Raw genomic sequence first — 27,750 nt, 5'->3', positions numbered from 1 at the left:
TCAAGAACTTTTCCCTAATACCCATCTTCACACACACACACACACACACACACACCCCAACCCCAACGCCTTGGGTCTTGCAAGTCAAATTCTCCTGATCTTTCTTCCTGGGCAGGTGGTTAGTCACGTGATTAGTCTCCTTAGAGGAGAGCTGGGGGGGAGGGGGAGAGGAGGAGGAAAGCTCCATCTAACTTGGAATGCAAGGACTGTAGACCATCCACAGGACAGGCCCCAGTAGGTCAGTTGGAAGAAGAAAGCAGTGAACTCCTCTGGGATTAAAAGGAGCCTACCCCACTCTCCAGGGCTGCTCTTTGAGGGCCCCCCCACACCCACACACCCCCCCCCGCTGGAAGTTTCTTTCCAATGTGCTTTCTCTTTTTTTTTTTTTAAATATATTTTATTGATTTTTATACAGAGAGGAAGGGAGAGAGATAGAGAGTTAGAAACATCGGTGAGAGAGAGTCATCGATCAGCTGCCTCTTGCACACCCCCCACTGGGGACATGCCCGCAACCAAGGTACATGCCCCTGACAGGGATCGAACCCGGGACCCTTCAGTCCCCAAGCCGATGCTCTATCCATTGAGCCAAACCGGTCCCGGCTAATGTGCTTTCTCTTTGCCCAAAAAAATCTCTAGCGAGTTTGAGTCTTGGCTCTCATTTCTTTTCTTGGCCAAAACTCGAGTACTGAGATTGCTGAACCCAGGAATGGCCTGATCCCCCTGGCCAGACCCGTGGGGGGGCCTTTCTGCCACCTACCACACCACAGAGCGATTGACAGAGAAGTGAAAGCGCTTTCTGGGAACACACAGGGAGTTTGTCTGACAGGTGAGTTGGCCCAGCTGTTGATTCGCGTTTTGTTGACAAGCCCGGCAACTCGTGGATGGGCTCGTTGGGCAGTCGGGCGCGACCGCCCACACAGCGCGCCCCGCCCGGGAAGAGCTAGTCTGGCCTGCGGGACAGACAAGACACACGGAGGCCTTACTGACCGAAACCGTGGCGGACGCTGGCCCGGTCTGCTCGTCTCCGCAGAGCCTCCCCGGACGCCGATCGGGAGATCGGAGATTGCGGGGTGCGCGCCCCCAGCCCCGGGGAGGGCAGCGGAGGAGAGCAAAGCCCGCCCCCAGGAGGAGCACCAATCCGGTTCGTCTGCCTCTGTCTCACCGTTCAGTTAGCTCCCGGCTCATCTCCATCACGCCAGGCCGATCCTGCCGCCGATTAGTCAGCATCTTCCTGGTGCGAACCGCCCCGGCCAATCAGCGCTCGTCAGTCCACCTCGTAAGCCCGCCGGAAGCGGCTCGAGAGCCCGAAGCCCGTTAAGATGGGCGGGAGGTGGGCGTGCCGACGCCGCGTTGGGCCCGCCTCCGTCCCTGCCCCGCCCGCCGCGCCTCCCGTGCCTAAGCCCGGTGTCGGGTGCCGTCCGGAGGTATAAACCAGGTGATCATCGAGGCCCCGCGTCCTGACGTCAACATGGAGTTTGTCAAGTGCTTGGGGCACCCGGAGGAGTTTTATAACCTGCTGCGCTTCCGGATGGGGGCCCTGTATAAGGTGATGCCCAAGATGGACCAGGTGGGTTGAACATCCCTGCATCCCTGCCCCACAGAAACCAAGCGCGCGGCGCCCGCCCTCGGGCCTGGCCCGGCGGACCCAAAATGGGGGCGAGACGAGGGGATGGCAGACGCCTCAGCCCCCGCCCTCCCCCTGCCCTCCGGGAGGGGACCCCCGCCCAGGCAGGTGGTTCCCCCCTATCCCCCGCCCGGCCAGCTTCCTCTCCTTGACTCCACGCCGCGCCCAGCTGGGCTCGGTCTCCCACGCAGGCCTCCTCTCCTCGCCCGGACCCTCCCCAGGTGTGCTAGTCCTAATGCTAAAAATGTTTCTACTCGGCCAAGACATTGGTTTGCAGGTGGTTTTGTTTCAAATTTTATTCTTCATGTCAATGTGTATGTATGTATGTTCTAACCCTCGGTGTACAAAACAGGTTGTGTGGTAATTTCAGTGGGAGAGGACCCGGGCTGTGCGAACCAAATGTTCTGTGTGGATACTATCAATGAATGCATTTTCTAAATTTAAATCTGCCTAATGGTTCCTGTTCTCTGTCCTGCCAGCAGTTGCAGACGCTTCCCTCACTTTCCTGCAGTCTGATCAATCCCTTCCTCCCCAGTGCTTCCTAGGATTTTGATAACCCTTATTTACTCCTCCCAGTAGTTAGTTGCCTGCGTGTCTGTTGATTCACTACATTGTTGGTTTCTTGAAGGCTAGATCTGGTTTTATTTATATTGCATCTGCCTCATTCCTGTACCCTTTGTTAAATGGATGCTTACAAAAGTATTTATTCCAACAAGAAAACTATCCTAAAGTGACTATTGAATGAATAAACTCCTGCAGCTGAATTAGTGGGCTATATCAAAAGTTTTAAATTCTTTTCCCCCAATGGCAGTATCACAGTGAAATATTGTTACTTGTTTAAATGTACCCTTAATTGGTATCCTTCATTAAAACACTTTTAATTTTTCATCAGAACATTTTTTTCCATTTGTCTCATAACTTAGAGTCCTCATCTTTCAAGGTCTGGCTTCAGTGAGTGCCACCTCTATTAACCATTGAGCAGTCATTTAAAAACACCTGTTATGTGTTAGCCATTATAGAGGGTGCAGCATTGCAGGCTGGTGTGTATAGACAAATAAGACACTCAAAGAACTCACTATCTTGTCAAGTCAATAAAATGTTATAAAACTGTTCACAGAAAACTTAGGAAGGCACCATCATGAGATGCCTTTTCAATGTCACCTGTGATTGTCCCTTAACCATTTTCTCTGACTATTTTACCTTCTATCAATCCCATAGTCTTGCATTGTGGTTATTTGTGTATTGGCTTTCTGTTCCCCAAATCCCTTTCAGATGTAAGATTTGGGATTTTAAGTAGTTTGAAAAATAAGAATCTTGTTCGATGTACCCTTAGTGAATTAATGAACAAAAGGTTAGGTACACTGCCCTCAAGAAACATCTAGCTGCTTTTTTTTTTTTTTTTTTAAGCAATTTGTAGGTTCTATTTCCTTCTGTAAACCTGAATGGTAAGTTGTGAGGAGAGAGTTTGGTCTTTATTTTTATTTTTTAATATATATTTTTATTGATTTTTCACAGAGAGGAAGGGAGAAGGATAGATAGCTAGAAACATTGATGAGAGAGAATCATCGACCAGCTGCCTCCTGCACACTCCCTACTGGGGATGTGCCCGCAACCAATGTACATGCCCTTGACCAGAATCGAACCTGGGGCCCTTTAGTCTGCAGACTGATGCTCTATCCACTGTGCCAAACCAGTTTCGGCACCATCTAGCTTTTTAAACAAGATAAATGTAAGTAAATGTGGCAGATAATAGTATAAGCCATCAGGGGATTAATCTTCTGAGGAATGTCTAAATGAAATGCAGTTTTAAATTGCTCTTGTGCCTTGCTCAATAGATATTTAATTAGAAATTCTTACTACGAGTATTTATTTGGAGCTTTCCTGAAGTTGTTTGCAAATATTTATGTTTCTTTAAATTTGTGTGTTTTTTTGGGGGGGAGGGGGGGTAGGGAAGGGACGGGGACACGGGGGAGAATGGTGTCCACTATTATCAGATTCTCCTAGGGATCTGTGGCATAAAACAAATAGTCACTGCTTTACAACCCAGGTTGTGCAATCTTCCGAACACCTCCTGTGACAGATAATTCACTACCTCTGTAGTCTACCCACTCCATTTCTAGCCAGTTCTGGCTTTTAGGCAGTGTTACTTTGAAGTGAGCTGAACTTCTACTCTTTGTTCTCACTGTAGCCAGAGAGTCTAATCCTTGTTTTGTAATACAGTACTTGAAGTGTTTTATCTTCAAGAAGTCTCATATCTCTCTAAGAATAGTGATATACAAGCCAAATGCTCTGTGTTCCTCCACTTGATATCTACTGCTCTTTCCAGGTCATTTGCTATCCTGGCCTCTCTCTCTCTCTCTTTAAAATCTACTGTTCAAAATTGAACAGTACTTTAGGGCTGGGCTGGTTATTTCAGACTTTAAATTTTCTTTTTATGTATGTTGTAATTTTTTTAAATTAAAATCTTATTTATGACCCCAGTAACATAAAAGATCTGTTGTCCATGTTCAAAAAGAAGAAAAAGGTCTTAACCAGGTCTGTGGTTTATCTCATCCCTTAGATTTCCCAACCTTATGTTTCTTGTTCTTTCTCAACACCTGTGAGGAGCTTCGGTGCCATCAGTGGGGGCGTATCATAGTGCTTGACGAAAAATCTCACAAAGCTCTAGCTGGTTTGGCTCAGTATATAAGCATCGGCCTGCAGACTGAAGGATCTCTGCCAACTGAAGGGTCCTGGGTTTGATTTCAGTCAAGGGCATGCACCTTGGTTGCAGGCTCAATTCCCAGTCCTGGTCAGGGTGTATGGGGGAGGCAACCAGTCGATGTGTCTCTTTATCATCCATGTTTCTCTCTATCTCCCCCTCCCTTCCACACTCTCTCTCTTAAAAAATAAAAAGAGCCGAAACCAGTGGATAGAGTGTCGCCTGCATACTGAAGGGTCCCAGCTTTGATTCAGGTCAAGAGCCTTGGTTGTGGGCACGTCCCCAGTAGGGGGCGTGCAAGAGGCAGCTGATCGATGACTCTCATATATGTTTCTAACTCCCTATCTCTTTCCCTTCCTCTCTGTAAAAAAATAAATAAAATATAAAATTAAAATAAGCTGAAACCGGTTTGGCTCAGTGGATAGAGCGTCAGTCTGCGGACTGAAAAGTCCCAGGTTCGATTCTGGTCAAGGGCATGTACATCGGTTGTGGGCACATCCCCGGTGGGGGGTGTGCAAGAGTCAGCTGACCAATGTTTCTCTCTCATTGATGTTTTTAGCTCTCTATCCCTCTCTCTTTCTCTCTGTAAAAAATCAATAAAATATATTTTAAAAAGAAAAAGAAAAGAAAAAAGAAATATATAAAAATAGGCAGCCTTGCCCTAGTGGGTTTGGCTTGGTGGGTAGAGCATCAGCCTGTGGACTGAAGGGTCCCAGGTTCAGTTCTAGTCAGGGGCACATGCTGGGTTGCGGGCTCGCTCCCCATGAGGTGCATGCAGGAGGCAGCCAATCAATGATTCTCTCTCATCGATGTTTCTATCTCTCCCTTTCCTTTCCTCTTTGAAATCAATTAAAAAAAAAGAAAAGAAAAAAAAAGAAAAGGCAGCCTTGCCCTGGTTGGTGTGCTCAATGGTTAGAGCATTGGTTTGTGCACCAAAGGATCTCGAGTTCAATTACCAGTCAAGGGCATGCATCTCGGTTGCAGGCTCAAAGCTGGCCTTGGTCCGGAGTGTGTGGGAGGCAACCAATGTATTGATGTGTCTTTCTCACGTCATTGTTTCCCTCTCTCTCTCTCTCTCTTCCCCTCTATCTCTCTCTAAAAATGAATGAGGAGCCCTGACTGGTTTGGCTTAGTGGGTAGAGCGCCGGCCTGCAGACTGAAGGGACCCAGGTTCAATTCCGGTCAAGGGCATGTAAATTGGTTTTGGGCAGCTGATTGATGTTTCTAACTCTTTATCCCTCTTCCTTCCTCTCTGTAAAAAAATCAATGAGAATATATACAGGCAGCCTTGGATGTTATATTTCTAATTAATGCACGTTAAGATTGCTTTAATTTTAAAAATGTGTTTAATTATAAAATATTTTTTTAAAAAAATAGAAAAATACTACAATAAACCATTTGTGTCTCCCAAGATTAACTATAAAATTTTTTTGCTGTTTTTGCTTGTCTTGTGGACTTAGAATTGTGGTCAGTCCAGATCCTGATTATACTTGTTTAGGACCTATTCTCCCATTTAAAAAAAATACTTGAGTTGATTTCAGAGAGGAAGGGAAAGGGAGAGAAAGAAGCATCAATGAGGAAAGGGAATCATTGATCGGCTGCCTCCTGCTCACCCCCTACTGGGGATCAAACCTGCAACCCAGGCATGTGCCCTTTGCCATTATCTAACCCAGGACCCTTCAGTCCACAGGCTGATGCTCTATCCACTGAGCCAACCAGCTAGGGGCTTATTCTCCTGTTTTGATGATCATAATAATGGCTGACATTTATTGACCTATTGCTATATGTGCCAAGCACTATTTTAAACACCTCCTTGCATCTATTATTTAAACCTTCCAATGACCTTATGAGAAAGCTACTAAACTTTTTTGTGTTTTATAGGTGAAGAAATAGGCACAGACAGATTAATTAATTGCCTGAGGTCCAACAGTATTCAGTAGTGGAGCCTGTTTTTGACCCTGGAAGTCTGACTGAGAGCTCACTTTGTTAATGCCACAATGCTGCTAACCTTTAAGGTGATGCAGCATGGAGAATTAAACAGGATTATCCAGATTCAGCTAAAAGGTGAATCTTTTGTGTGATGTACACAGAGTGGAAAATACCTCCCCTAAACACAACCACAGTCTAATGGAAAATAGGTGTAAAAAAGTAATTAAAGTTATTTTGATTTCAGGAAATTTTAGTGAAGTAGAAATATTTGAGTGACAAGTTATCAGAAAACCCCCCAGGAAAAGTGCTTTGTAAGGTATTGGGCCTTGAAGAGGTATTAGATATAGATTAGTAGGGAGGATCCTCTGTGGGAAAAGTCAGCTGAGCCCAAGTCATGCAGGTAGGATGGAGCATGAAGTGTGTAGGATGATAATGAAACCAACCTGGCTGGAATTGAAGAATGTGAACTCAATGGATTAAGTTGAGTAAATTTGGGTGGGAATACAAAAGCTGAGCTGTATTCGGTAACACAGGTAATGGTTAACAGCAGAACTATGTCATGATGAAAGCTATATTTTGGAATACTCATCTGGCATGTGAGTGGGATTAGGAGATTACATTGAGAGTTAGAGTGACCAAATTAATGATAATAATAGCCAGTATTTATTGAGTTCCTATGTTTGCCAGGAACTGTGCTAAGCTTTTCAAGTCTGTTACATCAGTGTATCAGTTAGCTTTCATTGAATAAGAAACCCCAAAACTTTAGGGCTTGAAGTTCATAATAATGGTTAACATTTATTGATGGTGACTCAGTTCTGGAGATTGGTTGCAGGACAATGTGTCCTTATAAATTTAATATTATTAAACTGCACGCTTTAAAAATGTTTAAATAATAAATGTTATATTATGTATACTTATCACAATTAACTAAAAATAATCAGTGACTTAAAATAACAACCATAATTGAGTTCACTATTCTCTAGGGGACCTCGAGAGTTCTTCTGGTCTGAGCCAGCTTGGTTGATTTCTACTGGGTTTGCTCAGCTGAACCATTTGACTTATGGCTGGATAATCCAGTGGTTTGCAGACTGTAGGCTGGCGTGTCAAGGGGAGATTGGGCCATATGTGTCTCATCATCCAACAGGCTAGCCCCAGGACTCCACATGGCGACTAGAAGAGTGCAAAGCCCAGTGTGCATGCACTTTTCAAGTCTCTGTTTGAGTCGCATTTGCCACTTGTTGGCCCAAAAAAGAGTCACAGGGAGAGCCCAGGGATGTAGAGAAAGATCCCATTTTCTAATTGAAAGAGTCATAAAATTGTGCAGCCATTTTATTTTCCACACCTAGTCAATCTCAACCACAACCCCAAAGAGATAGGCCTATTGTTACTTACATTCTGTAGATTAAGAAATGGTAGCTTAAAGTAATTAAATAACTTGTTGGTCACCCAGCTGCTAAGCTCCTAAGTGGTGGTTGCAGGATGCCAACTGAGGTGTGTCTGAAGACCACCCTGTTTCTAGTTTGGAGGCCACCTGGGTGGGATAAAGAGCATAGGCTTTGACTGTTCCCAGACAGCTGATCAGATGCCAGCGCTGTCACATGTGCTCCCAGCACATAGCAGGCACTTCACGATTCCTAGTTGCTGACTTCCCTTCCCAATTCTGTTGTGTATTAGCTTTCTTGTCCCTCCTTCCCTTCCTTTAACAAATATGTGGCTACCAATTTTGTGCCAGATATTGTTCTGGTGTTGGAGATAGCAATGGTGAACAAGATTGGTGAAGACCTTTCTGTTATGAAACTTGTGGAAGAGAGAATGGGGGAAAAGCAAATATACAATATTTCAGATGGAGATAAATAATATAAAGAAAAATAATAGGTCAGGGATCTGAGAGTCTGGAGTCAGAGAGTTTGTAGGGTTCATATTTGGGTCTAGAGAGTGGACTTCTGGGACATGCCACGGGACCCGGAATCAAGTCCTGGCCCACCTGCTGGAGCCTCGTAATTGAGAGAGACTAAGACCCGACCAACCCCACCCCATCAAGCCCCGCAGGGCACAGCCTCAGGTCCCCCGTCCTGGCCTCAGGTCCCTGGGCCCCCAGCATGACAACCATTTGCATATTAGCTCTTTGTTATATAGGATTTTTAAAAATTGATTTCAGAGAGGAAGGGAGAGGGAGAGATAGATAGAAACATCCATTTAGAGAGAGAATCGTTGATCAGCTGCCTCCTGCACGCCCCCTGCTGGGGATCAAGCCTGAAACCCCCAGCATGTGCCCTGGACCCTTCAGCCCACAGGCTAACACTCTATCCACTGAGCCAAACTGGGAAGGGCAAGGGTCTAGTGTTTAATGTTAACATTTCAAAGTGACTATAGGATATCCAGTGGATATGACGTATGTATTTTTTAACCTCTCCTTTAGATACTTCAAATATTTTCCACTTCTCTTTTTAAAAGAATGTGGGGGAGATTGTGGGCATATAGGAATGTATATTGGGAATTCTACACTTTCAATTTTTCTGTAATAATAAAACTACTCTAAAATATCTCTATAAAATGACACACATACACAGCAGTTCTTTCTTTTATGCTTGCATATCAGAATATGGTTTGTTGTGTTTTTGTTTTTGTTTTTTTTTTGTTCTGGAAAAACAGTACTTGTTTTCCTTAAGAAAGAATAAATTTCACGAAGCAGCTCGTTACAGCTCACTGATTTGAAAGGGAAAAGACATCTTAAAAGGAATAACTAGTTTTCCAGAGACTAGTATACGATTACCAGGTGTTAAAGAAAAAACAGCTGTACAAGTAGTTAAAGTGGTGAAAACAGATTTTACTTTAAAAAGCTGTTGCAATAGGGGAAAGAAATCTCATTATAGAACTGGGCTCAATTCTGAATACAAGGAAAAGTGGACATTTATAGTCAAGGAGCGGGCAGAGTGGAAGGGTCTTTGGAGGGAAAATTTCTAAGAGGAAACATCTGGGACAAGAGCTTTCTGGCACAAAGACTTAATGGGATTCTTGCTGGGGGATGGCGGGGTAGGAGCCCGGTCAGACCAAGGCTGATCTGGTACCCAGGTTTGGGAAGTTTGGCCAAAGCATGTTAGCAGGATTTTTGCAAAAATTGGGCGATGCAAAGATAGACACACAAGTGAAAATGTGGAGGATTCAAGGGAGTTTTGACTAAAGTTTGCCCGCGGAGAGATGCTGTCACGGAGGAAAAAGCAAGCTATTTAAATGTGGGCTGTTTCGTTAGCAGCCTGTGTGTTTTGGGGAGGAGAATGCGATGGAAGGGTTTGCCAGCCAGAGGCCAAGGGGCATGGCCAGCCGTGGGGCGGGGCCGGCCTCGGGGCGCGGGGCGGGATTCACTCCCAGCTCGGCCAGCCCCCGGCCTATTAAGGTGGAGAGAGAGCCCGCCCGCCCCTCGGTGGGCGCCTCCCAGCTCCGCTCGGGTCTATGGAGGAAAAACGTTGCTCAGGCTGCACAATTCTGATGGCCGCAGCCGCCTGCGGCACCAAGGCCATGTCCCTCTTCAAGCGGACCTGGGTGCTGAGCCCCGCGGCGGCGCCGAAGGGCGCGGGCACCCCCTCGCGCTCCTGCCCCTGGCCTTCCAAGGACTGGACTCGGGGAGAGGGCGTCTGCGCTTGGCTGCGGCGTCCAGCGGCTGCCGGCTTCCTGCCCCCGGCCCACTCCTGCTCCTCGACCACTGCTACCTCCGTGTGTCTTCTCTGCCCGCAGGACTCGCTCAGCAGCAGCTTGAAAACTTGTTACAAGTACCTGCGCCAGACCAGTCGCAGTTTTGCAGCTGTTATCCAGGCGCTGGATGAAGAAATGCGGTGAGTGGCTCCTAGAGCACTTGGAGTCTTTACAAGCAACTTGTTGATATGGCCCCTAGCATTGCACCGTGCGCTCCTGGCTGGTTAATGTGTGCCACTTCAGTAAAGGAAATGTTCCCAGGTGTTTGTTTACGTTAGGCTGCCCTTCCAGGCACCTCGCCATCTAATACTGTTCCTGCACGCCCAGCTCTTTCAAGGGAGGGGTGGGGGGAATGTTTATTAACCTTTCTGAGCCTTGGCCCGCGAACTTGTTTCTGAGCAGGCCATGCATTTTTCTTAGACTTCTCTTAGACTTCTCTATATTTCTAGTTTACCGGGTTCTTTTCAAGTTGCCTCTGCAGATTACATTTATACATGAATTTAAACCAATTGCCTTTGTGTATTTATGTTAACAAGTTGTGTCTTTTTATTTTATCTGAAAAATATTAGTTCCATCTAAACATTTGGTCTTTTGGCCTTTGTACAATTCTACATTAGTTCATCGTAACTCAATCTGGGAGTAGTAATGACATCCAGCTGATAAGTTTATTTTATTTTTATAAATAAACCACAGAAGTTCATTGCTACCATCTAAGAAAAGAAAACTAAGATATCTCAAGTATGAAAGGCTGGCTGTTCTTTCCGAGTTCTGCAGAGTGAAGGGTTTAGAAAATGACCTGCTATAAATGAGTTGTTATTTCAAAATAAATACCTTTGGAAGTTTGTTCCAATGCATTAATAGTTCTTCCTTTTTTACAGCCATGCAGTATGCATATTTTATCTGGTTCTCCGAGCCCTGGACACTTTGGAAGATGACATGACCATCAGTATAGAAAAAAAAATCCCACTGTTACACAACTTTCACTCTTATCTTTATGAACCTGACTGGCGGTTCACGGAGAGCAAGGAGAAGGATCGACAAGTGCTGGAGGACTTCCCAACGGTAGTGGAATTAGAGATCTCTTCTGCCTATGGTTATTTTATAACTGATGATGCAATGTCAGTAGCCTGCATACCTGTAGAGAACAGTTAAAGAAGCAATTAGAGGGCAATGCAATATAATGTGATTGCTAAGCTAGACTGTCTGGGTTAGAGCCCCAACTCTCCCACTTACTAACTGGTGCTTAGTTACTAAGCCTTTCCAGTCCTCACTTTTAAAAATCTGTAACAGAGAGATAATAGTACCTACTTCATAGTATTGTGAAGATTAAAAGAGTTAATAAAGCTCTTAGAATGGTGTTAGCTACTGTTATTATTGGTAGAGTGTTTGGAAGTCCCATGTTTACTCCTGTGGAAAGATGCCTTCGAGTTCCAGTGTCATAAAAGATGGATTCTCAAGCTAACCCACAAAACCTGTTCACTATAATGCAGTACCCTGACTTGGGTACTGTAAGCCTAATAGCATGGGCGTGCTGCTCAAGATGGGCAGCAGCTGTGGCGTAGGGTGCAGACACGCAGCACCTGGGGTGAGGACCGAAAAGCAAGAGATCCTCTGTGGCAGGGGTCCTCAAACTTTTTAAAGTGGGGGCCAGATCACGGTCCCTCAGAGAGCTGGAGGGCCGGACTATATGAACTACTAATTCCTACTGTAACACCTCGGCTGCGCTCACTGCCCAAAAAACCTGGCGGGCCGGATCAGACTCCTCTGCGGGCCGTATGTGGCCCGCGGGCCGTAGTTTGAAGACGCCTGCAGAGTCTGTGGCTTGTAGTGCTGTGATGCTGCATAAGTTCCTTAACTTCTTGGTGTCGCAGTTTTCTCATTTGTAACATTAAAGCTACCAGGATTGAATAAGCTCTCATGTCTAAATTACTTAGAATAATCCCTGCCACATACTGAGTATTCTGGAAGTAATTAGGTGTTCGGTCCATTCTGTTGGAGTAAAGTGAGTTATAACTAAAACTCGAGTTTTAGGAAATCCCACAAGTTTATGTGATACATGGGACAAGGCCCTGCTTTTCTGGATTTGCATGTCTTATTAAAAAATAAGTGATTTCCTCATATCTTATGAAGTTTTGATATAGCAAAGTCTCATGTTCCCTAAGAGCCCAAAGAAGGCCTTCTGTATGTACATAATTGCCAGAATTCTGGGGGAAGAATGATTCTTATATGGCTCTTGCTATTGAAAGAAATCTATATTCCTGAGTGGAGAGGAGAGGAATCCAATCATTATAAAAGAATGAGAAAGACTCCTTTGGAGCAAGGGCTGGTTCAGATTACTGAGATTATGTCTTCAGTGTCAAAGCCAAAAATACTATACAAATAAGAAAAAAGTCTGAAGAATAATGAGAGTTGATACAGTGCAATACAATATAAAAAAAGAAAGGAAAAGGACCTGAAAAATAATTAGGTAAGGAATTAGAGCTCACAGGTTTCTCCGTTATACTAGTAGGCTTTCCTAGTATCCTTTCTTCATGCACTTGGGATCACCCCAAGAACCTGTAAATCTGTAGTAGTTGTGAAACAGAATCACCTGAAGGGGTAAAAAAAAATTTTTTTTAAATAAAAAAATAATAAAATAAAAATAGGTCCTGGCTCACTTCATTGGGCATAACTTGTTAATATTAGAGAATATGTGAAATGGGCTCAGAGTCTGGAGCGAGTCAGCAATGCTTTCTCCTTCCCTCAAGTTTCTGGGAAAACACAAAGTTCTTCATTGCCACTCTTTCCTAGATATTTTTGTTTTCATTTATGGAATGTATAATTATGTAACAAGTACCAAAGAGTTGTTGGAGGGGATGGCTCAAATTCAGCAGTGAAATGTTTATTTTGGAGTGTTTGTTTTTAAGTCTGAGCTGCTGCTCCTCCCCCATGCCACTGGCCTTTCCTCTCTTATAAATAGAACTGGCCTGGCCAAGGATCTGTTGAAAGAACCGATCTTAGGGAGACTCAGGGATCCAAATAACCTTTGGTAGACTTGCTCATTTGCTTCAGTTCACAACAGGAATTAACTTTGGTTTTGCTTGGAGCAGCTGTTCTAGAAAGAAAGTTCTGGGGAGAGAGGGTTGATTTTTTTTTTTTTTTTTTTTATGGAATTGAGGGGGGGGGGGCGGGAATTTAACAGTTGATGTTCATAGAGTAACCCTAAAGTATCTTAGACTTCTGAATCCCTTTGGTGCTCTGCAACCAGCTGCTTTTTCTCCAGGACCTTAAATTGAGGAATTTCCTGAGGAAGTTTTTCTAACCTTTCTGTAAACACAGATCAGCTATTTTTCTTTTGATGCAGATTAAAGTAACTTATAAACACTTCTTTTAACTTAAGGTATTTTGCAGTAGCAATGAATTTTAAAAACATCATTAGTACTTTTTTACATAAGAGCTTGGGCTATGGAAAAAAATGTTGGGTACCATGTCTCAGAATGAACTAAGTTGAGTTGTATAAAAGTTAAAAAGTGTGGCCTTATAGTGGAGGAGACACTAACTTTGTGATACAAATTCGTAAACTGATGATAGAATATGGTTGGCTGATCCCTGGACTATAAACTCTGCAGGATATGAGTTTCTGGTCATTTCTGACTGGTTGTTCCATGTCTAGACTGTGCTTATTACATAGGAAGTACTAAATACATTAGTACAAAGAATCTTCACTATTATGAGGTTTATTTGAAATGAAGCATTCTTCCTAAAATTACATTTATGCTCAGTTTTATGTCGAAGCATTTCATTTATTAAATATTAGAAAGATTATATATATATATACATATATATATATATATAGTGAGACTATGAATTTTCTTGAGTCTAGAAACTAGCATTTTTAGATCCTTCTATTTTAATATTTTTTAAATTTACTGAGTTTATTATTCAATATGTAGAAATGTTGCTGTTAGTTAGGCATAATCTAGATGTTAGGCTTATAGATGAATCATTTGGGCGCCTTTATAAGTTTACTACTGCTTTGCTTTATGATCTATAGGTATCATATTGGTTCCCATTGTAAATATATATTTTCTGTTTTTTATATCTCCCTTTCAGATCTCCCTAGAGTTTAGAAATCTGGCTGTGAAATATCAAACAGTGATTGTCGACATTTGCCGGAAAATGGGATTTGGGATGGCGGAGTTTTTGAATAAGGACGTGACCTCTGAAGAGGAGTGGGACAAGGTTAGTGTCCCTATAAAGTGGTGTCGGGGGCATAAGACAGAGCTGGCAGTCCTCATCATGAAGTTCAGAAGGAGAAAGTTATCCACTAGTTCCAGGTTTTCTGGTTTTACAATCCGTTTATTTTGTCATTTAAAAATGAATTTTACGTATTGTTAATTAGTAAGAGAGAGAGAGAGAGAGACAGACATTGATTTATTGTTCCACTTATTTATGCACTGGAGGCCCTGGTTCATAGATTCATACACTGGTGGAGTCCCTGGGCCTGGCCTGTGCTGCGCCCTCTCACAACCCGGGACCCAACAGGGGATGTTGGAGAGCTTGTTTCAGCCAGAACCCACAGGCCAGGCCCAGGGACCCCACTGGTGCACAAATGCATGCACTGGGTCTCTAGTATGCATATAAGATGTTTGGTTAATTTCTTCCCACCCTCTCCCCTCCCCTCTCTGAGATTATCAGTCTATTCCACATTTCCATGCCTGTGGTATCCCCTCTTGCATTGAGCATCTGTCCCCTGGTGGTCAGTGCATGCCATAGCTACTGGCTGGCCGGCGGGTTGACTGGTCACTTAGGCTTTTATATATATTCCTTGGTTGATTCCTGTATGTACCCTGAACGGGCATTGAACCCACAATCTTGGTTCAAATTGTTTTTGTTTTTGTTTTTAATCAAAATGAGATCTTATACATTCTGTTTGGAGACTCTACTTTTGTAGTTAATGATCTCTAGTATTTTCATTTTAGTAAAAAATTTATTATTAAAGTACTTTAAAACTAATCTTTTACAGTATTGTCACTATGTTGCTGGGCTGGTGGGAATTGGCCTTTCTCGTCTGTTCTCGGCCTCAGAATTAGAAGACCCCTTAGTTGGTGAAGACACAGCGTGTGCCAACTCCATGGGCCTGTTTCTGCAGAAAACAAACATCATTCGTGATTATCTAGAAGATCAGAAAGAAGGAAGAGAGTTCTGGCCTCAAGAGGTAACAAATTCAGGGGACTTGGGGGAAAATAATTTAAAACACTTTCTGATAACAAATCCCATTAAACTCCTTTGGTTGCAAGTGACAGAAATGCAAATCAAAGTACTACCTTTAACAGCATAAGAGAATGTATAAGGTAGGCTAAGATTTAGTTTGCTTCTTGTAGATAGATTGGCTGAATCCAGGGTTTCAGACTGAATCAAGCTCTGTGTCCTTTCTCTTGGCAGGCATTCTCCAAGGGGGGGGGGGGGGGGCCCTATAACAATCCATGACTCACAACCTACTAGCTTAAAAAAAGTTCTTAGGAAGGTCTGATTCACAGAGCAAGGTTCCCTCAATCAGTTACTAGAACCAGAGGGCTGAGTACTTTGTCCAGACCTGGATTATATCTTCTCAACACACACACAGTGGATTCCTGGCCACCTCCATCCTTCTAAGCAAGAAGTATTCTAGAGCAAGAAGAGGGAAAAATTGACACAGATAGTAGGGTGCTGAAGGTGGGGGGTAGGGGTAAAATGGAGGGGGTCAGTGGGGGAGAAGAGGAGGACATTTGTAATACCAACAATAAAGATTTATTTTAAAAAATAGAGGGAAAGTATGCTAGATAGGCAAAAACTACAGATGCTCGTTTAACAGACAAGAGTTGATCTTTAACAATTAAAAAATAGGAAAGGGAAAGGCTTTGACAAATTGATTTTTATTCAGAAGGAAAGCTAGAAAACCTTATAACTATTTGCTGATTTTCTTCCAGCATTTACCTTTTGCTTTCCATAAGTAGTTTTCTAAGATAAATTGCTTTTGTTATTTTAAAATTTTTATTTTTCAGTTATAGTTTACATTTATATTTTTATATATATTTTTAAATATATATTTCTATATTGATTTCAGAGAGGAAAGGAGAAGGAAACAGAGATAGAAACATCAATCAAGAGAGAGAATCATTGATCAGCTGCCTCCTGCACACCCCCCTCCTGGGGATCGAGCCCGCAACCCAGGCATGTGCCCTTGGCCGGAATTGAACCTGGAACCCTCAGTCCAAAGGCTGACGCCCTACCCACTGAGTAAAACTGGCCAGGGCTACATTCAATTTTGTAAAATATATTTTTATTGATTTCAGAGAGGAAGAAAGAGATAGAAACATCAATGATGAGAGAGAAGCATTAATTGGCTGCCTCCTGCACACCCTGCCTGTACTGGGGATCGAGCTTGTAACCCGGGCATGTACTCTTGACCAGAATTGAACCCGGACCTTCAGTCCTTAGACTGATGCCAAACCACTGAGCCAAACCAATTAGGACTACATTTCAACTTTATTTTGTAATAGTTTTAGGTGTAGACAATCATACTTTACAAAGTGGGCCCCCATTATTTCAATGCACATCTGACACTATACATAGTTATTACAATATTATTGACTATATTCCCTATAGTGTACTTTAAATCTCCATGACTGTTTTGTTACTACCCTGCTTCCCCGAAAATAAGACAGTGTCTTATATTAATTTTTGCTCCCAAAGATGCACTAGGTCTTATTTCAGGGGATGTCTTATTTTTCCATGAAGAAGAATATGGTACACATTTATTGTTAAATGAAAATAAAGGAAATTTATTACCTGTATACGGTACGGTAGTACGGTAGTTGTCAACACAAACCAGACAAACTGTGAATCCTACAGTATCAAGAATTTACTCATTTATTCAATGACAATCTGTCATCATCTTCTGGAACATCATCATAACAATCCAATTCCTGAATTTCCTGGTGAATTTCTTGTGACTCCATTTCTTTCAGAATCAGTGGACCAAATCTCTCATGTTTAGCAATAGCATTCTGAGACAGAGCCTAGGGGGGCCTTATTTTCGAGGGGATGCCTTATATTTCACTCAAGAAAACCTGTAAGTAGGTCTTATTTTCGGAGGATATTTTATTTTCGGGGAAACACGGTACCAATTTGTACTTAATCTCTTCACCCGGTCTCCCAACCTTCCTTCCCTCTGGCAGCCATAAATCTGATCTCTGTATCTATGTGGCTGTAAAACCAAGTGCTTTTAAAGTGAAAAAGGCAGGTGTCAAAGAGGGAAAATATTTGCAACTTAAATCGCAAATAAAGGGTTAATATTCCTAATATATATATTTTTTTAAATGCTAGGAGTTAAGAATAATTCCAAGTGTCCTGTAGAAAAATGGGCAAAGAGATAAGAACAGATAGCTCACAGAGAGAAAGATGCAAATGATCCTTAAACATTTGAGGAGATGATCCATCCTACCCTTAAGAGAAAAATTTGCATTAAACCTACCCCAACCTCAGACTTTATAGTTTTTCAAGCTTCCCAGGTGACTCTACTATGCAGCCAGCGTTGAGAAAGAGCTCTTGAGCACCCTTTGAAACCATGGCTCAGAAAAGGGAAAACAATCCTAAGGACCTTCAGTGAGTTAGTGGTTGCCTGGAAGGGAAGCCTCAGTGTTCTGAGTCAGGCCAGTACCTACCCAGCATGCCATACTGCCTCAGAGGAGCACCACTTCTGTAGTACTGCATACATTCCACCTCCCTCTTCTGTAAAATAGAAACACAAAAGAACTACAGTTGACCCTTGAACAACATGGGTTTGGACTGCATAGGTCTGAGTATATGCTGATTATTTTTCAGTAAATATATGGTCAGTCCTCCGTATTCTTGGATTTCTCCAGCATTCCATGATTCAACCAACAGTATTTTCAATCTGCATTTGAGAATCCGTGTATGTGGAGGGCTGAGTGTATTATTCTGTGCCATTTTATACAAGGGACTTGAGCATCTTTAAATTTTGGTATCTACTGGGGTCCTGGAATCAATCCCCTTTGGATACCAAGGGATGACTGTATTTCAGTTTGGGGGGAGTCAAAAGTTATATGTGGATTTTCAACCAAGTATGATTATTGACAACAACTGAAAACTTCTTTACATATGCTAGCCTAATGCCCTGTTTTTTATGGTTGTATTTGTACCTAAACTGTCAGATCAGGTAGCCATTACCTACCTTATATCTCTTTTTCCTCACTTATTTAGTCTTAGCTTTATGCTCGCCATCCGTCTTTATGTTGGTGTCTAATCGTTTTGGTTTACCAGAGCTTGTGCTCGGGTAAACAGGAAAGACCCAACAGAACATAATTCCCTATGTTTATATGTATTGGTCATGGGTCCTTTTTATTTGAAGGTCAGTTTCTCTGGATGTAAAACCTTGAGCTCACATTTTTTAGTATCCTAAATCTGTTACTCCAGTTTTCTTCTGTTTTAAAGAAGCAGATTTTTCAGCTGGCTGTAGAACAATCTAAGGATAACTTGATTTTCTTTTCCTTATAAAGTCATGGATTCTTTCTCTTTTTCCTTTGTGATCACTATCTAGATCCATTATCATTTCACATGCCATGCATTCTGCGTTTACCAGCTGGAATTTTAAATTTTGCAAAAATGATGATCATGATGGCAGCTTAGTGTTTGGATTTTTCCAAATTTTCACAAAAAGCTATGAAAGCAACTCAATTAAAAAACAAACAAACAAAAAAAACATACCCAGAATCTAGCCCCAGAATAACATGTTCAGAAGCACTAAGTAATACAGCACATCCAGGAACTCCAAGTGGGTACAAAAAATATACCAACACCACAGACAAAACCTGTCCTGCCACCTGCACAGGAGAGAGCAAGGGCTGGCTGCTTGTTGTCTAACATTTGAAAGCTTGGGAGGCCTCAGAAGAGCTGGCAAATTGAAACAGTGGGATAATTTGAACAGTAGATATTTTGTTTATTTTTTTTCCATATATATTTTTATTGATTTCAGAGAAGAAGGGAGAGAGAGAAACATCAGTGATGAAAAAGAATCATTGATTGGCTGCCTCCTGTACACCCTAGGAATCAAACTGGTGGTCTCTTAGGTCATAAGTTAACATTCAACCACTGAGCCACATCAGCTGGACCAGATATCTTGTATTTTGTATTTAGTATTCATTGTTAATTTGTAGGTGTGATAAGATGTGTACAGGAAGGGTCCCTAGTCTTTTAGAAATCATAATAAAGTAATTATGGATGAATTGACATATCAGGGCTTTAATTTAAAATAATCCCAGGGCTGGGGTAGGGGAACAAGTTTGGCCAGGTGTCAGTAATTGCTGAACTTGGTAAATGGAGACATAGAACCTATTTTCTCCAGTACCATCAATCTTAATGGGTTTAGATGCAGGGTAAGATTGGATAACATTTTTGACTTTCCATAGAATTTCTTAGTCTTTTTAAGCCTAATCATTGATTCTGGGGAGTGTGTTCTCTAGGAAGCTTGAGGATCCTATATAATAAAAGGCTGATATGCAAATTGTCCCCTTTGTAGTTCAACCACTCGCTATAACATGTGCTGACCACCAGGGGATTGATTTGCATATTAGGCTTTTATTATATAAGATATAGGATTTCAAGCAAATCCCAAAACAAGAACGTTATTCAACTTTTTCAGAAAAAAATGTTATATTAATTTTAAAGAGAGAGAAAGAGAGAGGGAAAGAGATAGAAACATCAGTGCATCGCTATCAGCTGCCTCCAGCATGCCCCTTTTGGGGATTGAGCCCATAATCTCAGCATGTGCCCTTCCAGAAACCAAACTGGCAACCTCTTGGTGCATGGGATGACATTCAGTCATTGAGCCACACTGGACAGGCTGTTATTTCACTTTCAAGATCCAAGGAGGTGTAATGTTCTTAGAGTAGAGACCCAGCTCTTTTTCCTGCGTATGCTTATTCAGTAGCATTCTTATCAGAATTGGGAATGTAATGTTAAACATTAATTATTTTGAGGCCTGGCAATCTTGAGAATGTTTAGCTTGTACCATTGTAGCTGATCTTGTATGTATCTGGTTATTTTTTATTTTTTATTTAATTTTTTAAATTAAGTTTTTTTATACATATTTTACCAATGACCCCCCCCCCCCCCATACATACCCTTCCTTCCCAAAGTGTATCTAGTTATTTTTTCAGGAATAGACTAATGCCTTCTAGATAACAGGAGGCCTCTTTAGTTGGAGGCTATCAAAGTATTGCTTAGTATTGCAAAGTATTGCTGTACTAATTGTCCCAAAGGGACACTTTCCCAAGTACTTTATGTTCTCTTGGGTTGTGATTAGTCCTTGACTTGTAGTTATAAATAGCCATTGGGTGTAGTTTAAAATGGACTAAATCTTGGTGAAAGATGAGGCAGCAGCTAAAGAAGATTCAACTGTGTATCAATAGTTCTTATTCACAAAGATCCTTTCATGTTGCTTGTACATTTTTCCTCTATGCACATCTTGATTTGTTTTTTATCTTTTTATCTGTCTAGGTTTGGAGCAAGTATGTTAAGAAGTTGGGTGATTTTGCTAAGCCGGAGAATATTGACGTGGCCGTACAATGTCTGAATGAACTTATAACCAATGCTCTACACCACATTCCAGATGTCATCACCTATCTTTCCAGACTTAGAAACCAAAGTGTGTTTAACTTTTGCGCTATTCCTCAGGTATGGAATAAGGCTGTGCTTGTTGGATATGGGAAATAGAGGCTAAAGGGAGTGGGGTGGTGGTAGTGATGGGGGTGGGTAGAATGCATCTACTGTTTTGGTCTGCTGTATTCAGGAATATGGTTCTTTAAAAAGATGACTCTACAGTAGTTTATTTTCTTTGGCTGGGGGAGTCAGTGTTTCAAAACACTTCCCCTTGCCCTATAACCACCACACTCAGCTAAGCCTCAAGGTGAAGTCTGCTCCTTCTCTATATTTATGGGGAATGCTGAGTAGGTGAAGCTATTATCATGAAAAAGTCTTAATGGAACACCTAAAATTTGCTGTCCTATTTTTAAGACTCAGGCTAACAGAAACTGATCTTATGGGTCTAGCGCCTTGATGCTGTAGGAACTTACACTGAAAATGCCTTTACCATCCGGCTGATGTGACTCAATGGATTGAGTGTCATCCCATGGACCAAGAGGTCTTGGGTTTGATTCCTGGTTAGGACACATGCCTGGGTTTCAGGCTCCATCCAGTAGGGATGTGGGCGTTCAGGGATCAGTGTGTCTCATTGATGTTTCTATCTCTCTCTCCCTCTTCTTTCCTCTCTGACATCAATTTAAAAAAATACTTTTACCAGTTTCATTTATTTTTTGTTTTATTTTTTTTTAATCCTCACCTAAGGAAGTTTCTCCATTGATTTTCAGACAGAGTAGGCAGAGAGAGAAGGAGGGAAGGAGGGAGGGAGGGATGGAGGGAGGGAGGGAATGGTTCTTGGAACTAAGACCTGTGTGCCTGATTTAGGTTTTCATTTATCTTGAAATTTACCTTTGAGCATGGGAAACTACCTTTGATTTCTTTTGTCTCCCTCCTCCCACTATGATATTTTTAAACGTATAATGATTATGTTCATTGTAGGGAAAATAGAATGAAAAACAAAATAGAAAAATCATATTAGATATTTTTGGAGAATACTTTTTAGATCTAATAACTAGCATGGTAAATGTTGCATTGGTTTTTTCCAAAAAAAAAAAAAAGGACTTTCATGACTAAACTATGGAATCATTTAAGATTGCAAAGACCACTTAATTATTTTGTGTGGTTGGGGAAAAAAAAGGAGGGGGCGTAAAAAGTCTTGACATACTTTCTTCATGGGAATTTTTCTTGGTAGTTATTAGTTACATCTTAGTTCTTTGGCAGCTCTTTCTGTAGAAGATTTTCTTGCCTTCTCATGATGATGAATGCCTACAGAGCCACTTCTTTCTTTTGTTTTATGAAACGAAATGAGTTAATTAGTGTTTTTGTCCTCTTGTTTCTTGTCTGTAGGTAATGGCCATTGCTACTTTGGCTGCCTGTTATAATAATCAGCAGGTGTTCAAAGGGGTAGTGAAGATTCGAAAAGGACAAGCAGTAACCCTGATGATGGATGCCACCAACATGCCAGCTGTCAAAGCTATAATATACCAATACATGGAAGAGGTGGGCTATTGAACTACTTGGATAAATTGTAGCTATTTTTATGACTTACATGGTGTGCACTTGTTTAAACATGTCATTTGGGTATTAGATGACCCTAACAGCTCACTGTGTTATGTAGTAAAGAAGTAGGAGTTGGTGGTCTTTGGTGTGTGTGTGTGTGTGTGTGTGTGTTTGGGGGAGGGTAAAAGTCAAATCTCTAATAAAATATGACTAGGTTGAAAAGAGCTTTTTTTTCAAGGCTAAAACTCTAATCGCAAGGCTCTAGGATGGTGGTCCTCAAATGCAATGGATTTGCTTCCACCAAGGGACCTTTGGCAATATCTGGAGACATTTTTGATTGTCAGCTGAGCTGGGGGTGGCTACTGCCACCTGGAGAATGGAGGCCTTAATATGTTCTTTTGAAGATTGAAATACTACAGAAGTATTTGAAAACATAAAATGACCTGTTTCACTCCTCCCTTCCCAGAGATAACCTCTGTCAATAGTTTTCTACATCCTTCCGGTCCCCTAGTTACACCTTTATAGGGATGTGATTTATAATAGTGGGGTCATCCAAAACAGAATTCTACAAACTGTTATTTCTTCGGATATCTATTGCACATTGCACATAGTCCTGTGTTTCCTCTCTGTCTTTTATCTGACAAGTTTTGGACCCCAGCATTTATACCAGAGGACCTGTAGAAGGTACAAGAGAAAACCAAATTTTTTTTTAAATCCTAAAATTCTTTTAGTGACTGGATGACCAAAATATTGCTGCTGATGATACTTGAGACAGTCCAGTTCACCAAATGGGCAGCACTTATTTGGGGGGCAGCACATAGCCTGGCATAGCAATTGAATAGGCTGATAGTATTAAAGTGAAGGAAACTTGAGGCCCTAACCCCAATGGAGCCATAATTTGGGCCCAGTTCTTCCTGACTTCACAACCTATTCGGTCCATGATGTTCATGATCCTAAGGGGTTGAATTAACCTTTCAACACTGGATACAGTTGGCCCTCCGAATTCTGTTTCTACATCTGGGATTTAATCAACCACAGATCAAAAGTAATTATGGCCCTAGCAGATTCGGCTCGGTTAATAGAGCATTAGCCTGTGGACTGAAGGGTCCTGGGTTCAATTCCAGTAGGGGATGTGCAGGAGGCAGCTCATCAGTGATTCTCATTGATGTTTCTTTCTCTCCCTTTCTCTCTGAAATCAATAAAAAATATTTTTTTAAAGTAATTAGGGAAAAAGTTAGGTTGTTGCTGACAAGTACTGTATAGTTAAATCTATGATCTGTTTGTCTATATTGAAGATATACAGACTTTTTCTTCTTGTTATTACCTAAACAATTCCCTAACAACTATTTACATGACAAGTACATTATAGTAGATGTTATAAGTAATCTAGAGATGATTTAAAGTATACACAAGAGGATGTGTTTAGGTTATGTGCAAATACTATGCCATCCTATATAATAAAGGCTAATATGCAAATTGACCAAACTGTGGAATGACCTGTTGCTATGATGCGCACTGACCACCAGGGGGCAAACACTCAACGCAGGAGCTGCCCCCTGGTGGACAGTGAACTCCCACATGGGGAGCACTGCTCAGCCAGAAGCTGGGCTCACGCTGGCAAGCTCAGCTGTGGTGGTGGCACCACTAACGATGTCCAACTGCCAGCTTAGACCCATTGTGAACATCCCTCAAGGGCTCCAGGACTGCGAGAGGGCACAGGCCGGGCTGAGGGTATAAATTTCATGCACCGGGCCTCTAGTTTTATATAAAGGACTTGAATATCCTTGAAATTTGGTCTCTTTGCAGGGTCCTGGAACCAATCTACTGCATATACCAAGGGATGACTGTAATGCATTCTGGGCACTATTCATTTTATATGAATTAGAAACATTTTCTGTAGTACAAAGTTCAGGGAATGTTTTAGTTTCAGTTTTATTTATCATCAACTTTTAGAAAACCATTTTTAAAAATATATATTTTATTGACTTTTTACAGAGAGGAAGGGAGAGGGATAGAGAGTTAGAAACATTGGTGAGAGAGAAATATCGATCAGCTGCCTCCTGCACACCTCCTACTGGGGATGTGCCAGTAACCAAGGTACATACCCTTGACCAGAATCCAACCTGGGACCTTTTAATCTGCAGGCTGACACTCTATCCACTGAGCCAAACCAGTTAGGGCAGAAACCCATTTCTTAAAATTCTGTAGGCAGTTCTATATTAAAATTCAGTTTTATTTTGTATTTTCCTTAACTATTGGAATGAAATTCTAGGTGTGATTTACAGTTGGATTTAGGGTAACAGTGGGCCAGCCATGGCTGGCTGACCTCATTTTTGTTTTAGAATAAAGCCACACCTGTTGCTTTACACATTGTCCGCTACTGGTAACACAGTGGCAGAATGGACTAACTGCAGAAGGCCAAATAGTTTTTGGTTCTCTAAGAAAAAAATTGCTGGCCTCTGATTTTGGGCATCACATATTTTATTTAATCTGTCTGAGTATTGTTTACATATATGACATTTTATGCATTCTAATATAGAGGCTTATAAGGGTATAGCAAGAGTAGGTATAAAAGTAACTATTCTATCTTATGACTGAGGAGGAGAAATATAAGGGGATTTTGACCTTTTATTTAATTTTTGTATTCCTTGTTCTTACAGTATAGTTCCATGATCTAAATTTTGTTTTGAAGAATTAGTCTTATCCCTATCTCTCTTTTCTCTATATAGTTGTCCTTTGTAACATAATATTAGATATTATACAAAACTAGCATATTTCTTTATTTCTTTGTTATATGAAATTGCAGCTGTGCTTTTGGGTGAGGAAGAAGGAAGATGGCAAGAATAAATATTTTTGAGAAAAAGTACCCATTCTATAATGAAAATTTTGGAAAAGTTATTTTTTTTAATTCCTGCTCTGTGCTCTTCACCTACTGCCTACCCCTCAGCTCAGATCATCACTTCCCATCTTACTAACCTCCTAACTGCTTTGTCAGTTTGAGTCAGTAAACATTTATGGAGGGCCTTCTGTGAGCCAGGCACAGTGCTAGGTTGGAGATAAGAAGATGAATAAGAGGAAATGCCTTTGAGCTTGCAGTCTAGTTTGGGAGCAACTAGATGATTTCAATGTAAGAGATAAGGTAGGACTATGTACAGGAGAGTGGTGCTAGGCCCAACGGGGGAGGAATGTCAAGGCAAGTTTTCTAGCACAGCAGTTGCCAACCTTTTGGACGTTATGGACCATCAATGGCCCGCAGACCACTAGTTAGCAACCTTTGCTCCGAAAGGTTTCCTTAAACCAGTAGTCACCAACCTTTCGGACCTCACTGACCACCAGTTGGAGACAGCTGTTCTAGAAGACATATTGATAAAGTTAAGTCTTGGGCAATAGGTAAGAGCCAGGTAAAGGAATGTGGGAGCAGCATTCCAGCAGAGGGAGTGGTGTGAGCAAGGAAAGGAACCGTGTGCAGCAGTAAAACAACAGGCCTTCGTTTCTCGGGTGTGAAGAAGGAAGGGTGTGGCGGGCCCAGGGAATTGGGGCCTTGTGCTCTACATCAGGAGCTCAGACCTTACTAGCTGGCAATAGGGAGCCCCTGAGGTTGTCAAGCAGAGGTTTTAGGTCTCTGGCTGTGGAGAACAGATGAGTGGGTTTTGGTAGTCCAGCATAGAGGCAGGAGCTCAATTTGGAGTCTGGTATTACCCAGAGGAGAGTCCCTGGGGGCCGAACCAGGGGCTGTAATGGGAGGCATGTGGGGAAGGAGAGGGGGGTCAGCAGACGTTCCGGAGGTTTGCAGTGGAGGTAGGTGTGGAGGCACAGGGAGGACTTTAGGATGACTCAGGTGACCTGTTTCTGCTCTTGCCTTTCTTCATCCAGTCTGTTGCTCATCCCACAGATTCAGTCTTGTCCTAAGATGTGTCTCTAGTCTTTCCGGTATCGTTTCCCCTTTGTCATATGAAACTGTGCTGGCATTACCAAGCACCTGCTGTGCTCCTGGCTGTGGGAGGTGTGGGAAGGGATGACCATTGAGGACCAGTGGCTCCCGGGGCAGCATGGCTCAGGCCCCCCTGCTTGCTCCGTAAGGCAGGCTTTGGGACTACACAGGCCTGGGTTGATATCCTGCCCTATTAGTGGAGTGACCTGGGGTTGTTACTTTCATGTTTTGTTTAGTAAAAGGGCATAAAATCCCTACATGTTTGGAGTTGTTGTAAGAAGGCAACACACTACGTTTATATAGGTCCTAGGACTCTGTAAGTAGCACTTACTGTCTTTTCCTTTTAACAGATCTATCACAGAATCCCCAACTCTGATTCATCTTCCAGTAAGACAAGGCAGATCATCTCCACCATCAGAACACAGAATCTTCCCAGCTGTCAGCTGACCTCCCGAAGCCACTACTCCCCCTTTTACCTATCGTTTCTCATGCTCCTGGCTGCTCTGAGCTGGCAGTACGTGAGTACCCTGTCTCAGGTCACAGAAGACTATGTTCAGACCGGAGAACACTGATTTGTTGACATTGAAATAGACTGACCTTTGTTTCAAGGATGGATATTGGTGTCCCCTTTTCTCCCCTCCTGCTTTAATCCTGTAATTCTGTGGGCTCAGACCCTGGGAAACTGTGACATGCAGCTGAGATGAGAATAAAAGAGGGAACCTCACCCTCAGCACCTGGGACCTGGGGGTTGTGCTCACCTGTGCTCGGTGGCCGAGGGGAGCACTCAGTGGTGCGGGTCGGGAAGTCATTGCACTGGGCCCGCTGACAGATGTGTGCATCCTGACTAGAGTTGTAATTAAATGTATTTAATTTGAAGCAACCTTTGAACTCTGTTTCTTTTCTCATTTTTTCTTCCATTGATTTGAAGGTAATATCTGTGAAGTTTACAGCTCTAGGAATTTTTCTGTTTCCTAAGAATGGCAGACTATGTTCTGCACATGGAGACTGGGAATTAACTTCTGGGTGTTCTGGTATTTTCTTCTTTGAAGAGGTTAACTTTCAGAAAGATTGCCTTAGCCCCATTGTTGAAGATTGGTCTCTTCAAGGCTGTTTTTGAGATTTTGTAAAATAATGAATTGAAATACTCTGCAGTGGTCAAATGCAGTTCACTTGAAAGCTTGGGTGAGTGTGGCAGATAAAGGAACTCAAATATGGAATTAGTGCTTGAAGGACAGATGGTACCACGATGGCACCTGGCCCAGTACCAATAAGGACACAGCTGCCTGGCCCCTGCATGACGGCCTGCTGGGAGCTGGGAGCTGCTGGGAAAGGGGCCCGTGGCAGCCACCCCACCCCTCCAGCTGGTAGCCTGCTTAGCTGCCAGTCTTCTCTGCTTTTGACCAGTTCTCTTAGCTGCATTCAGGGTTTTAAATTCAGCTTTTCTTTTTGTACCAATTTATACACTGAAGTGTCGAGAAAGGCAAAAACCATGTTTAGGTGATTGGCTTGAAAGCTGAATGGCACTTAGCCAATTCCCCTAGTGCCGTGCTCACTTCCTCCTTACCCGGCCCAGCCGTTTCGATGTACTCGCACCCACAGTGCCTCGCTGAGCTCTCAGCTTGGACTGGGGAGAGACCTGGCCCCACTTGGGTGCCTGAAGCCCCTCAGCCTGGGAATCCCTTGTAGGGCGTTCCA

The 27,750-nt window shown here is 42.5% G+C and overlaps 1 protein-coding gene across 3 annotated transcripts; it reads left to right on the top strand.

Moving 5' to 3' along the window:
* The first annotated feature begins 1,379 nt into the window (after nt 1-1,379).
* FDFT1 (farnesyl-diphosphate farnesyltransferase 1) lies at nt 1,380-26,947 on the top strand. 3 transcript variants are annotated; one of them, XM_036424931.2, is made up of 8 exons: nt 1,380-1,567; nt 9,987-10,084; nt 10,823-11,006; nt 14,037-14,165; nt 14,950-15,141; nt 20,484-20,660; nt 21,972-22,124; nt 26,406-26,947. In XM_036424931.2, the coding sequence occupies exons 1-8, from the start codon at nt 1,469-1,471 to the stop codon at nt 26,625-26,627; spliced, it is 1,254 nt and encodes a 417-aa protein (XP_036280824.1). In that variant the 5' UTR covers nt 1,380-1,468; the 3' UTR covers nt 26,628-26,947. The 3 variants fall into 3 exon arrangements, with proteins under 3 accessions (XP_036280824.1, XP_045432231.1, XP_036280823.2); XM_045576275.1 differs by lacking the exon at nt 1,380-1,567 and adding an exon at nt 1,883-1,901; XM_036424930.2 differs by lacking the exon at nt 1,380-1,567 and having other exon boundaries at nt 9,676-10,084.
* The last annotated feature ends 803 nt before the right edge of the window (nt 26,948-27,750 follow it).

This window comes from Pipistrellus kuhlii, unplaced genomic scaffold (genome assembly GCF_014108245.1).
Source record: "Pipistrellus kuhlii isolate mPipKuh1 unplaced genomic scaffold, mPipKuh1.p scaffold_m20_p_8, whole genome shotgun sequence".
Lineage (NCBI taxonomy): Eukaryota > Metazoa > Chordata > Mammalia > Chiroptera > Vespertilionidae > Pipistrellus > Pipistrellus kuhlii.
The sequence above is the reverse complement of the archived record's forward strand: the minus strand, read 5'-3'. Positions and strand labels throughout refer to the sequence as shown.

Bases quoted from the DNA above. Each gene is read 5' to 3' on its own strand.
- FDFT1 (XM_036424930.2), top strand. From the start codon at position 9,705: ATGGAGGAAAAACGTTGCTCAGGCTGCACAATTCTGATGGCCGCAGCC. The intron at 14,166-14,949 runs GTTAGTGTCCCT...AATCTTTTACAG, and splicing joins CTGAAGAGGAGTGGGACAAG to TATTGTCACTATGTTGCTGG. The intron at 15,142-20,483 runs GTAACAAATTCA...TTATCTGTCTAG, and splicing joins GAGAGTTCTGGCCTCAAGAG to GTTTGGAGCAAGTATGTTAA.